General features: G+C 42.0%; 1 protein-coding gene across 2 annotated transcripts in view; it reads right to left on the bottom strand.

Annotated features, from left to right (window-relative positions):
* Window positions 1-14,936, bottom strand: part of LOC122808941 (mucin-1-like) — a 626,079-nt gene that overhangs the window by 445,812 nt on the left and 165,331 nt on the right. For both annotated transcript variants that reach the window (XM_044080094.1, XM_044080093.1), the window contains exon 2: window positions 1,825-3,314. In XM_044080094.1, the coding sequence (XP_043936029.1) occupies window positions 1,825-3,314 (1,490 nt within the window). The remainder of the gene's footprint in view (window positions 1-1,824; window positions 3,315-14,936) is intronic.

Below are 14,936 nucleotides of genomic sequence, written 5' to 3'. Positions count from 1 at the left end.
TCCCTGACATTATGGGGAGAGGTAGAAGTCAGGCAGCTGCTGCTCCCTGAGATCAATATGACTGCACATTAGAAGCCATAAAGGCCTAACCTCTCCTCTTTGGACTAGTATACAAACTGAGTGCAGAATGGGTCCCTGGCCTTCACCAGGGAGTCTGGTCATCATATCAACTCTTGGTTTTCATTATATGCTGAACGGACGGCCAATGGATGAGAAAATCTGGCAAGTCTGCCTTATTACTAAAACAGGTAAATCTATACAGCTCTATAGATACTGGACTGCTTAGCTGAAAATGACTGAAGGATAAGGGCAGCCACAGTGTAAAAAAGGGCAAAAGATGCAGTAAGGGGCATCACACCAAAACAGGTAAGGTTCAAACTGATATCACATGAAGTCAATGTCTTTCAATGGGATGATGCAACACAGAGAAAGGGAGAACATACCAATGACAGGAGGATGCCAGACCATAAGAGGCCCGTAACTGTCATAATGGATCTATGGTCAAAACCAGAAATGCAACAGCAGCACAGAAACTGGAATAAGGGGGCGTATTCCTGGGATGATGTGTTTTACCTTATTCCAAGTACATGCAAGGGTCTGGAATGCTTGGAGGATGGGACCAGGTAATAGAAGAGCAGTGACTGATGGGACAGGAAACATTTTTGACTAATGTACTACTCTTTTTTTTCTCTTCAGGCCTCACACACTCATTACTAGTTAACTGTACAGCCAACTTTCTCTGCAGATTCTCTCCTTAATTACAGGCCTTTCTGAAAATGTTGCTTCTTTACATTCACCAGTAACTATTTCTAATGTCATGCCTTTCAACTTCTCCCAGTTTTTTTCCAGCAACTGCTAAGTGTTACTTGTACAAAGTATGATACATTACTGATCTGTGTATTGTATATATAATATAATATATGTTCTCCCTATACATGTTGTTTTTGCAATCATGTACTTTGGTTGACTCTGCTTTTGTTTATTTTACTGTACTGGTCTGGAATGGATCTTTTTATGTACAGCATTGTTACATCATATGATATCAGTCAGCATATAGCATCCTCCGAGTTATCTGCACTGTTTGAAATGATTGTCATATATTCCGTACACCAAATGCACGTTGAAGATAACATTAATGCCTTTGGCCAGGGTTGTGGTACAAAATAATAAAAAGGCTAGTTCACATACCTGGTTAACAAATATAAAATAAATATATCAATCCCTGTACTAAAACACACGCACACACCCACACACATGCCATATTTCCATTTTACATGCTAAGCTGCTCTGTTTTGTAACTACTACCGCTGACTTATTTTTGGACTGTCCAGCAATCCTGCTACTTTGCTGATCACGTAGCTACCGCTACCTTTCTTTTTCATTCATTGGTTCCTTAGTTATGTGAGAAAATCTAAGAATTTTACATTTCTCATTTGCTTGTGCTACCATCTTAACCATCTGCATGTGGGATATACCTGTTATAAACTTCCATTTGACTTACGGTCCATCAGTTGGTACATTCCCTCTAACTACTGCACTGCTCTGTCTTATCTCCTAGTATATAGGTCTTTCAAATATGTGCATTCTTTTATATAGACTAGCTGAAGCTTTTCTATCTATTAGTTGTTAAGGTGATAGCATTTCCACACAAGTCAAAATCAAAGTGACGAAGACATCACCTAGTGAAAGTAAGAAAACTGAAAGATTGAGTTGAGAAGATCAAAGTTAACTAGCACATATATGTTTTTTTAACTGCCTGAAAGTTACTGGGTGTACTAACTACAGTGACTGGCAAATGATCCATATGCAAAAAGTAAGTCTTACCATGTCTTGAATCTGGTTAGTCAAACTCATGGCTTCAGGAGAGGCAAGGTCTGCTAGTTTATCTGTATAATTATGATTAGTAATCCTAAATGAAACATCAAAGCTTGATTTGGAAGCCACACTGGAACTAGTTGTGGTTGTTGTAGTTGTCTGTGATTGGCCAGGTGGTACAAATGTTGTTGTTGTGAAGTTAGTTCCATTTTGGGCTGAAGTACTACTTGTGTTTGTCACATCTGTTGAATTTGTGGTCATCATGGTTTTGGTGTCAGCAGTAGTGGCTAAAGTAGAAGAAACATTAGTGTTGTTGGTGGTAGTCCCATTGTTCACGTTGTTAGCAGTTGTTGGCATCAGTGGGCTGCTAGAAGAGCTAGTAGTGCTGCTTATATTTCCTGTACTAATTATGGGAGATGCAGTGCTGGCAACTTTTGTTGTAGGCTGGCTGTTGTTGGAAGAGTTAGTTGTGCTCCAAACAGTAAGTGGTTGAGTTGTGGTTCTGGATATTTCTGATATAGACTGGCTGGAGTTAGTAGTATTCCCATCAGTTACTACTAGAGTTGTAGATATTTCAGTTATAGACTGTGCAGTACCTGAAGAGTTGGTGCTGTTTCCTGTGACAGTAGAAGTTGCAAAATTGTGTATCGTTGTTGAAGACTGGTTGCTGGTACTTCCAGTAATTATTGGAGTTGCAGTGCTGACTGCTCCTGTAGTAAACTGACTGCCATTTGAAGAGGAGGTACTGTTTACTGTACTAGTTATGGCTGATGTAGCGCGGGAGATCTCTGTTGTAGCCTGACTGTTGACTGAAGAATTACTGGCATTTCCTGTGGTAAATATGGAACTTGCAGAACTTGATGTTTCTGTAGTAGGAGGGCTATTGTTTGGATTACTAGAGGTATTCACTGTAGTCTTTGTTGTAAAACTATAAGTTGCTGTGCTTTGCACTTGTGTTGTCGATTGGGTATTTGTTGAAGAATTAGAAGAACCAATTGTGTTTGTAACAAAAGGTGCTGATGTGACTGAGTATGCTGTAGGGGTAACTGAGGGTGAATTAGTCATGTTAGTCAATGTGCTAAGGGTTAAAGTGGTTGCGTTATTGCTAGTGGAGAGGCCTGTATTGGCAGGGGGGTTTGCTGAAGGTGTCTGACTAATGGCATTTGTGTTGCCACTAGAAACATTGGTAACTGGAATAGTTGTAACAATGCGGGTAGTTGCTGGATTTCCTGTATTTGTTTCCGTTGTAGTTGAAATTACAGGTGTCCCTGTGTTTGGTACTGTCTTTTGTGTGGTACTGTTGGTGACGGCACTACTTCCATCTGTGGCAGCTTGACTGCTGGATGTGGATCCTGTGGGGTTTGTATTGGAAGGCACGGTGTTAGTAGCTCTACTATTGGAAGTATTTGTTATTGAAGTCTCTGTTGTAAAACCTGTGGCACTGGTTCCTGTAGGAGTCGCACTGAGGGTTGGGGATGTAGTGTTCGCTCCACTAATAACTAAGAAAAAAATATTAATGTAAGTCAGCATCAGTGAAACAAGCCCATGTTGAAATGTAAAATTATCATATAAAACAAAGCAAAGCAACAACAACTGCAGAAAAAGTTAAATCATCTGATCCATTTACAGTGAAATGTATTATGTTTCACATAAAGTGATGAAGAATTACTTAATGCAAAAGTGTATATATCTATGGGTCTATACCAAAATGTCAAATTTCACTAATTTGACATTTCAAAATATCTAAACCAATACATATAAACTAAAAGACCTATCGAAAACATAGTGAAACAAAAAACAAGTATTTTTGCAGGAGGGGGAAAGCCCCACTGCACCCCACATTCCCATACTTTAATACACCAAGTAGGATATCACGCAACAGTGAGGAAAATGGCAGATTCCAGTAACCCAATCTCATAAAAAACATTCACAGCACAGCATACCAGTGTTTTATTTTACTGTAAAATTTTGTTTTTGTTTTTATTATATTTAATTTTTTGTCAGATTTTACGCCAGTAAATATTATCTAATTCCTATGCCTTTAAGCTGAAAATGTGGCTGCATGAATGTTTGTTTTATTGGCTGTTAAGCTGTTTGAGATGATGTCATTTGTATACAAGTTATTCTGTCCCCATTCATGTTTGTCTGAAGAAGCGGTATGGTATTACCGCAATAATGCTAACTTTCTTTCTCTGCAATAAAGTTTTTTGGTACGATTACTTGCTGGTTCATAAAGTTTTTGGATCTAGCTGCATATCGAGCTGTCTTTTGCCTGCTTTGGGGAATTTTACAGTTTTACAGTTTCGTTTGGTTGCTGCAGTTTTTTTTTTTTTTTAAATGTTTTATTTTACTTTACTTTTTTAGTTTCAAACTTTTTTATTTCGTCTGTCTTTCCGATAAGCAAATTGGTAAAAGCAACCCAGAACTCACAGCTAAAATTCAGAGACAAAATTTAAAAAATGAAGCAGATGCAAGGGCCTTGATGAACAAAATATCAGAAAGTCAGCCTAACAAGAGCAGTGTAATAAATCTTACCAAAGATTCGCTTACACTGCTATTACAAACTAAATGCCTCACTCGATGTATAAAGCACTGATGCAATGCTAAAACTCCCAATATTCAACTATATGCATTTAGAACAACTGAATGGAACCCTATATATATAAATAAATATAAATATATAGAGTTACACTTCCTATAAGTCAGAAAATTGCCCAGTCCTTATCAACTTACGCTACTCCCCAAACAGAATTTTATACTATAGAGACTAATCACTATAACTAAATCATCTAATACTGCAGGGGACTCTCCACATTTGAAGCTAAACTATGGAACCACATCCCACTATCACTGAAATCCATTCAGAATGCAAACGCATTCAAAACACAACTAAGCCTTCAACATCAAATCAATGGATCTCCAGCATAAATGCCACTGTTATCTTCATCTTGCCATATCGTCAAACATACCCCACAACCACTCTTCACCAGTATCCAAACACTTTTACTAACATCTCCCAGCCGTATATAAAGTTTTGTGATACTGCTCTCCCCACCTCAATGCTTCTAATATAAACGTTATGATAGCCATACATTTGTCTCTAAATCTGCATCATACCCACATCTTCTCTATAAAATTAACATTTTCTGCACTACCTAGTTCCATCCCTCACTTCCATTTCCTTGAATTTCTAAGGTTTAATCGCATGATCAATCATCTAGTCAACAAGCCTACTACTACTACACCTTTTTAAATGCTCAATGTCCATCATTCAACTAATGCTTAAGTATCTTTTATACTGTAATAGTTGCCTTTGTTTCATATGACTATAATCTAATTTGCAAATGTATGTGTAACTGTTAATGCATATATGTATATATATATATATATATATATATATATATATATATATATATATATATATATATATATTACTGAATGTTTGTTTAAATAGGTTTGCAATATATATGGGAGCGTTTCTTCCAAAGCCACTGCTGCACAGGGGTTTTTAACTAAACCAGGCTGGGCAAACCCGGCAAACAAAAGCAAAATTACGTATGTATATCTATATCTACACACACACACACACACACACACACACACACACACACACACACACACACACACACACATACACACATCTGGTCGAGTAGAGTAAAATAGAAAGTATAGTTTCAAAGTGCCATAAACTCGAAACTTACCATACCGAAGTTTTAATATTGAGTTCCAGCTGGCAAATGCAGTTCAATGGGCACATTTGCAAAACAGAAAACACTGAACTCTCAGCTTTAACATGGTTCGAGATTAGGATGGAAAAATGTTTTGATTTTCGCCACTGCTTTTCAATGACATCAAGAATCGGCAGAGTGCATTACACACACACACACACACACACACACACACACACACACACACATTTAATCCAGAAAATTTACATTTCATTGAAATGAAAATTCGCGACCTGACTTTCCCGAAAGTGCATTTTTTCAAAAATGCACTTTCGAGTAAAAACAAAAATAAAAAAAAACAACAGAAAAGAAATAAAAACATGCAATTTGCATGTAACGTTAGCTGTACATCACCATTTAGTGTTGATGTACAACTAACTAAACTATTGCTGAGATTGTGGTACAGTGGAGATAAGGGAATATTTCCCTTTTCCCCACTGTAGTGCGATCTCGGAGTGAGAATATTAAAGTAGGGGGGTGTGGAGGGCACAGCCCCCCACATGGAGGCTGCAGGGGTCTTGCCTGCATATTCGTGTTTAGTGTGTGTTTTTTTTGTCTTTTTTTTGCTTAGGTTTTATGTTTGTTTTTAAACAAAAGTACATTTTTGCACTTTCGCGAACGTGAGGCCGCGAATTTACGTTTCAATGAAACGTAAATTCGCTGGATCAAAGTAGATCCATATTTATATATATATATATATATATATATATATATATATATACACACACACACACACACACACACACACACACACACACACACACACACATATATATATATGTATATGTTTAAAAAACAGTTCTTTGTAGTGAGGGGCAATAGTTTTCCAGCGGGGGTAGGGTTAAGATATCTCCCACCTATAAGGAAATACATTAAACCACAGGGAAAAAGTACAGTTGTGTACACTTACCATAAATGTAGATGTTCGAGTGTATTCACTGTTGTAGTCATCACATTTGGGTTATCTCTGCCAGGGTAGCCCTCGGCCGGCCCGAATACTAGAGACTTAGTATTTCTGCGTCAGTTGCTGTCGCTTGAGGAGTGATGTCAGGTCGTCAGTGGTATAAAGGAAGGCAGCCGATGCCATTACATCAGTTTTTCTTGCCCTAACCTGTCAGGAGCCCCCAAAGTAGGAGGCCAGGGTCTGGTGGGAGAACCACACCAGTGGAAAATAAATACCAATATGTCCCTTGTAAGGAAAGGAGAACAACACTGAAGAAGAAGGGTAACAAAAGAGGAAAAAAAGGATGGAGGGAGGGAAAAGTACAGTTGTGTACACTTACCATAAATGTAGATGTTCGAGTGTATTCACTGTTGCAGTCATTACATTTGGGTTATCTGCTTGCAGGTAGCCCTCAGTTGGCCTGATTATCAAAGTCTTGGGTCCTGCGTCGGTTGCTGTCTCATCTTCCATGACATCAGGTCGTCAGGGGTATAAAACATACAGCCGACGCCATTACCAGTTTTTCTTGCCCCAGATGTCAGGTGCCCCCACAATAGGAAGCAATTGTATGGTATGGAACACACCAAGCAAAAAACAAATTTCCAACGCCTTGGATCAACTAATCCATAGTCCCACCAGGGGCTCCAATATCCTAGACTTGGTCATTACCAACATGGGAAATCGATGCTCCACACCTATGGTCACTTCCTCGTTAGTCAGGTATGACCATAAGCTAATAACCCTTAACATCCACATCCCACCCCCACCCCCCAGTAAGGAAACCTCCATAAAAAACTTCTCCAAAGCCAACTTCATGCTACTCAAGTCAGAAGTGACAAACTTCATGACACCCATGCAGATGGGAACTGAAAGTTCAACTGCTGAATCCTACACTAAGGCACTGTACGAGCACATCCACTCATGCATGAATCGTGCCATCCCAAATAGAATCAAGATGCTCTCATCCAAAATAAATGAAGCCAAGCTGGTGGTCCCCTGCCATAAACAAACTTTACAACAAAAGGAAGAAACTGTTGCAGAAAAGAGGAAAATTCCAGGATGCAAAAAACTCCCTTACAAGCCTCAGTAAGAAACAGATCCCTCATAAAATCCTCCAAAGCTAGTTACGAAAATAAAATGACCAAAGACTCCAAAAACAACCACAAGGCATTCTATAACTGTCAAGAATCTAAATGGCAATGCTCAGATCTGCTCTGAGCTAAAACAGAATGGCATTAAATATACTGATCCCAAGGATATTGCCAATATCCTGGCAGATCGATTCAGTGCCAACTTCACCCCCCTCTCACCCCCTAAATGGCCCATCTCAATACCGGAAGCTTGCCAAATTCCATTAATAATGGCCACACAGGTAAAAAACGCACTCTCCAAAGCTAAGAATACAGCATCCATGGGACCAGATGACATCCCGGGCTGTGTACTACATGAACTACAATATGAACTGGCACCTCACCTAAGTGTCATGTTTAATCATAGCCTCACCTCAGGTTTTGTGCCCACTGAGTGGCGCAGAGCTACAGTTATCCTACTCCACAAGGGTGGATCCACCTTGGATCCCGGAAACTACTGTCCCATCAGTCTGACGAGCCTTATCTGCAAGGCCATGGAGCGTATTATCATGGAACTTATAAACAAAGACATTGGCAACCTTCAAACACTGGACCCCACCCAGTTTGGGTTCGTGAAGGGCCGATCTTGTCTCCAGAACCTGACTGACTTCTTCGAATCAGTCTCCAGAGCAATGGACAAGGGTAACGTGGTCCACACAGACTATCTAAACCTTGCCAAGGCCTTTGATACCATCTCCCACTCTGGAATCATAGATAAACTTACTAAGCTGGGCTTTAATCCCTATGTCACCCAATGGGTTGCTAACTGGCTTACTGATAGAACCCACACTGTAAAAGTAGCCGACTCCAAATCCAGCTCCAGACAAGTGACAAGTGACAAGTGGAGTACCTCAGGGTTCAGTCCTGGGGCTGCTCTTGTTTGGCATCTACTTCTCTGAAGTACAGGCCAACACTAAGGGACTCTGGCTAACAAAGTCCGTAGATGACTGCAAACTGGGAGCCATTATTGAATCCCCAAATGATGTGGATACTCTACAAAAGGGCCTTACAGAAACAGATGCTTGGTGCCAGAGCCATGGGCTCAAGCACAATGCCAAGAAATGTATAGTTATCCCCTTTGGGAAAAAAACATGTATCCGTGAATTACCATATATGTGGCAGTGTGATAAGAGACTTAGGGACACAGGTGGACAGTGGTCTCACCTTCGATAACCACATCGACACAACAGTCAGGAAATCCTTCTTTGTAGTACACCTCATCACTAAGGGCTTTTCATCCAGAAAAAAAGGAGGTTATTGTCCCACTGTACTCATCCCTCATTAAACCCATTATAGAATACAACGCCCCGTTTGGTATGTACCTCTCAAGACATCTGCAACAACTGGAAAGGCCGCAGAAATACCTCATTAAAAGAATCACAGGCCTAAAGCAGATGCCCTACGCTGACCACCTTAAAAAAACTCCAGCTATACTCTGTCACATATCGTCTACTCAGAGGCGATCTCTGCTTAACATACAAGGCCGTGTCAAACCCAGAGCTGTTGGACATGCTACACTTAAAGAAATCACAATCCCTCAGAAGCCACATGCTCCAGGGATCTAAACCTTGTCATCACAATAAACAAAACATGCTGGAGGGATAGGTTCCTGATCCAGAGACTCCTCAGACTCTGGAATAGATTGTCCATACATGTCAAGCAGAATGCCTCTTTGGCCCTCTTCAAAAGGAACCTTGACGATGGGATGGGAGAAAGGGAATTCACCCTGGGGATCACGTCAGTTGCCCTGCTAGACAGGGGTCCAGGGAAGTAAACAGCGTGGGAAGAAACAGCCAGGGAAATGTTATGGTTAGGCTTGTATAGGCCCTAGGGCTGATAGCCTAGTACCAACCTATGAACCAAATACACATTAAATAATATAATCCAAATAGGAAGGAAAGGTACAGCCAGGAAAAGTCAGGGGGCTGGATGGAGGGTAACCAGGACCGCAACAATGAATACACTCAAACATCTACATTTGTGGTAAGCGTACACAACTGTACTATGTTCTTCATGTTTCACTGTTGCAGTCATCACATTTGGGTTGATTCCCAAAGCTAAGGAAGGGTGGAGGCAGTTAAAGAGCATTGGGGCTAACAACCAAGCCCGTAAGATTGCTGTGGCAAATCCAGCTCTGGATTTAGAAAAGACAGGCAGGTGGTAATGCTTGGTGAAAGTATGTACAGAGCTCCAGGTAGCAGCTTCCAGGATGTCCCTGGTAGGGACTCCTCTGAGAAATGCTGTAGATGTAGAGTCAGCCCTGGTGGAATGTGATCTTTTTCCCTGTGGGGGAGGTTTTCCCTGGTGCTTGTAGCAGAAATGGATGCAATTGGCTATCCATTTGGAAATGGTTTGCATTGAAATGGCTTTCCCCTCTGCCCCTGCAGCAAAACTAACTAATAGCTGGTCAGATTTTCTGAAAGGCTTAGTTCTGTCTAAATAGAATCTAAGCTGTCTGTGCACGTCCAGTGAATGCAGTATCCTTTCCCCCTTATTTTGAGGATTAGGGAAAAAAGTAGTCACATGAATGGACTGGTTTAGAGCCACACTAGACACCACCTTGGGCATAAAACATGGATTAGTCCTGAGGGAAACCCTGTCCGCATGGAAGATAATGGAGGGTTCCACTGCCATGAGGCCCTGCAGTTCAGATACTCTTCTTGCTGAAATGATGGCTAGAAGGAAGGCTGTTTTCCAAGAAAGGAATTTCAACTCTGTTGAAGCAGCTGGTTCAAAGGGGGGAAGAATGAGTTTTCCCAATACAAAGTTAAGGTCCCAGGCTGGAGTGGGAGCTCTCCTGGGGGGCCTTAAAGTTTTGGCCCCTCTAAGGAATTGTTTTAGCAGAGGGTGAGAAAAGAGGGGTGGCTCAGTATTATAATGTGCTGAAATGGCAGAGGCATGAATCTTAATCGAAGAGAAAGAGAGGCCCTTGTGGAGCATTTCTGTTAAATAATCTAGAATATGGGGTAAGCTGGGCACCGTTGTGCTCCTCCCCTGAGCCTGGCTCCAGGAACAGTATCTTTTCCACTTTTCTGAATAGGATTTTCTAGTACTAGGCCTCCTTGCCTCAGGAATGACATCCAGCACCTGCTTACTGAGGGCTGCTAGGGGTGAGCTCAGGGAATTAACCAGGTTGCAAGGTTCAGGGTTTGAAGCTGAGGGTGCAGAATCTGGCCTGCTCGCTGGGCAAGCAGGGAAGGGGTCTGAGGCAGGTGCCATGGTTGTAGCACTGTCAGACTGCGCAAAAGGGGATACCAGTGCTGGCGTGGCCAGTCTGGGGCAATCAGTATTGTCCTTGGCTTGCCCTGTTTGATGTTTAGTAGAACCTTCGAAAGGAGAGGTAGAGGGGGGGAGGCGTAAATTGAGGGGCTTTGCCAGGTAAAGGACAGGGCATCCACTTTCCAAGTTTGACTGTGGGGAGTTCTGGTGCAGAATTTGTTACATTGGTAGTTCTGAGGGGAGGCAAACAGGTATACCTCTGGTATTCCCCATTTGTTCCTCAACAGCTTGAATATTTTGGGTTCCAGTTTCCATTCATGTGGGTCCATGAGATTTCTGCTTGAGTCATCTGTCAGTGAATTTAGTTTGCCTGGCAGGAATTCAGCTTGCAGGCTCACTTGGCAGTTCAAGGCTGTGTTCCACAGGCCCATGGCTAGTCTGCAGAGTGGGTAGGAATGGGTTCCCCCCTGCTTGTTTATGTACCACATAACTGTGGTATTGTCTTGTCTTTACCAATAGTTATCCTGGAAGAATAAGGTCTTTGAAGGCTGTCAAAGCGTTTTGTACAGCTAACATTTCTTTTTGATTAATATGCAGGTGCATCTGTTTTGAGTTCCATTTGCCCTGAATCCACTGCCCTGCCATGTGAGCCCCCTCATGCATAGTCTGATGCGTCTGTTGTTAGGGTTTGGGCGCAGGGGGCAGCGTGAAATGGAGTTCCTTGTTGTGGTAGCAGGCCTCTGTCCACCAAAGGAACTCTGCCCTTAGACAAGGAATGATAGGAATCATTGTTTCCATGTCCTGGGAATGTTGACACTATAGACTTTTTAGATACCATTGAAGTTTCCTCATATGCAGTCTTGCATATGAAATTAACAGAATGCAAGAGGCCATGAACCCCAGGGCTTGCAGGATTTTCCTTGCAGATAGCTGGGTTTTTATGGCCAGTAGGTTAAAGTAGGTTGTCAAATACACTTGTTTCTCCAAAGTGAGGAATGCCATCTGGAAAGTTGAGTTCAAGCTTGCTCCCAGGAATACAATCTGTTGTGTGATTTCTTCTTGTTGATAGTGTACCACAGAGAAATTAGAAGTCTCTTTACAAATGCCAGGTGTTGTAACAGCAAGTCCTGACTTTCTGCCTGAATCAGCAATTGTCCAAGTATGGGTAAATCTGAATATTTCTCTGCCTGCAAAATGCAATGGCTGGAGTTAGGCACTTTGTGAATACCCTGGGTGCAATAGATAAGCCAAAGGGAAGTGCAGTGAACTGATAGTGCATGGGGTCCGCCTTGAAATGTAGGTATTGTCTGCAGGATTCCCTTATTGGGATGTGCAGGTAAGCTTCTTTCAAGTCTAGGGCTGCCAGCCAGGCATCCTTGGCTAGCATAGGAAGAAGCTGTTGAAGAGTTAGCATTTTGAATTTTGGAACCACCAGAAAGGTGTTGACAATAGACACGTTCAGTATAGGACGCCAGGAGTTTTCTTTTCTGGGAAACAGGAACAGTCTTGAATAAAAACCTTGTCCCCTTTGTTCTGCTAGGACAGGTTGAAAAGTCCTGATACTGAGAGAGATAACTTGTTTTTGGGCCTCCACCCACTGATTTGGGGGGAGGTCTGGCCATCCACTTGGGGTTGGTAGTGAGTGGAAGTGGAATCTGTATCCTAGGGAAACTATGTTTAAAACTCATTTGTCCTGAGTAATGAGTTCCCAGTTTTTTGCATGCAGGGCGAGCTTTCCTCCTAGGGGAGCAAGTAGATGAGCAGGGCTTTGAAGAGTTAAGGATAAGTCATTGTGCCATTTTTCCATAGGGGGTGGCTTACTACTCCCTGCTTTGGAAGTGGGAGCCCCACACTGCTTAGATCTGTGCACAGCCTGAGACTGATGTCTTGGTGGTCTGCTGCTCCTGGGTTTGGACTGAGAAGGCCTGGAAGGGACTGGAAAAGACCAGTTCTTTGAAGGCCAATGCCTACTGAATCTAGTAGGCTGTACTTGTAAGAAATCTTTAACAGTTTGATTAGATTTAGCTTTTTCCTCCATCCTTTTGAGGACTTCTTCTGTTTTATTACCAAAAAGGCGGTCTTGGTTTAAGGGTGCATCCAGTAATTTAGCTTTGACATGATCTTGCAAATTTTGTTCCTTAAGCCAAGCATGCCTTCTAAGTACAGACCCAGTGACAGCAGCCCTGCAAGATGCTTCTAAAGCATCTAAACCACATTGCAAAGTATGTTTACCAACTTGTTCAGCAGAATGCATTAACTCTTGCAATTCTTTGTGTTCAGCACAGTCAGGAATCAACATCATTTTCTGTTTAAGTAGTCTCATAATATGCTACTGATACTTTAACATATGAAACTGTCAATTGTAAGCCCTAATGGCCAAAGTAGCAGAAATGTATACCTTCTTACCTCATCTGTCTAAAGCTCGAGTCCCTATCAGAAAGGGTAGGACTTTTGGCAGTAGCAGCCACAATGCTTTTTGGTCCTTGGGAAATGGTCCCTGGATCCGCAGTAGGATTCTTGAACAGGAATTTGTGAGAGTCAGGTACTCTGTAGTACCTGTCAGGTTTCCTGGGAGCTGGAGGCAAAGTGTCAGGGTAAGGCTGGATTCCAAGAAAACATCATCTACAATCTCCAGAACAGGAGGGATAGCTAGAGGCCTGTGTTGAGGCTGGAGTAAAAATTCCCCAAATCTTTTTTTGGACTCAGAATAGTCCTAGCTTTCCCAGCGGAAATGCTCCCTAAGGGTATGTAAGGTTTCACCAAAAGAAAAATCTTCTGAAGGGGAAGCAGAGGGAATGGAATCCTCTGCATCAACATTCTCATAAGTAGATAAGGGTAAATTCTGGTAGTCAGAAGGAGCAGAGATATTAGATTCCTGATCAGAAGAATCAGAAAGAAAATCAGTTCTAGGTCTCTTAGAGGGGGAAGGCTGGCTTCCCCTAATTAAGGTAATAAGGTCTTCAGACATTCTAATCATTTGTTTTTGAGGCATATGGGCCTGAGTATGCGGCTTGGTCATCGGTTTTCTAGTAGTGTGAGCTTTAGGCCTGAGGAATTCGGTATTTCTAGCTTGAAATGAAGTCGTCGGTTTAATATGAAAGTCGGTAGGCCTGAATACACCCTCAGAAGCCAGTGCCTGCACAGGGGCTCCGGACCCATCCAAGGTAGAGACATCTGCAGGTTCCATAGTCGAAGAAGCATCTCGTGGCATGCCAGACTCCGAATGGGTCTCAGTAGAGGCCTGCAAATCTGTAGTAGCGGGTATCAGGGGCTGCGAAAGCACCTGAGTACCAGCGGACTGGCGACTAGCTTAACAGAAGTGCCGTCGGCAGTTTTGGACCTATGCGGTCTGTCTCTGTCTTTATCCTTACGTTTTTTTCAGGAGATCGGTAGTCGGATAGCTTAATGAAGCCATTTTGGGGATCAAGAACAGAAGTATTTAGCTACAAAAATAGCCTGATGATGAATAGTTCAGGTGTTGAACAAGGCATAAAACCGACAGCGAAGAATGTTGTGGTCTGGGCCTAAACAGGTGACACAGTAAGAGTGAAAATCTCTATGCTGTATTTCCTTTCCACAGGCAAGACAATTGTTATTTTTTTCTGACATCACTTAGGACAAGAAAAAAAGGATCCCCAATGGGATACTTATCATTATGAAGACTTCAGGTCTGAAACTCAAAAACAAACATTTCAGGAGTCGGCCGACCGGCACTTGCGAACTGCTTCTGCTTCGGGCACTGCTCGGCAAGAAAGACTGATGTAATGGCGTTGGCTGCATGTTTTATACCCCTGACGACCTGACGTCATGGAAGAAGCGACAACATCCGATGCAGAAATCCGAAGACTCTGGTATTCAGGCTGGCTGAGGGCTACCTGCAAGCAGATAACCCAAATGTGATGACTGCAACAGTGAAACATGAAGAACATCATAAAATGCCAAGTTATCCAAAGTATATTCCTATATGAAGTATACAGACTAAACTTATTTAGATTTAGTGGGACTTGGGAACCAAGGGTCAAGATTTCCGTCTTGCCCTCTGTATGTAATCAGAAGGGTGCCATGAAGGATAAATTGCATTACTTTGTATGCAGCAGACAT

Source organism: Protopterus annectens, chromosome 8.part0 (genome assembly GCF_019279795.1).
Source record: "Protopterus annectens isolate FY-2018-M chromosome 8.part0, PAN1.0, whole genome shotgun sequence".
NCBI classification, from domain to species: domain Eukaryota; kingdom Metazoa; phylum Chordata; order Ceratodontiformes; family Protopteridae; genus Protopterus; species Protopterus annectens.
Note: the sequence above shows the minus strand (reverse complement) of the source record. Positions and strands in the feature narration are given on the sequence as shown.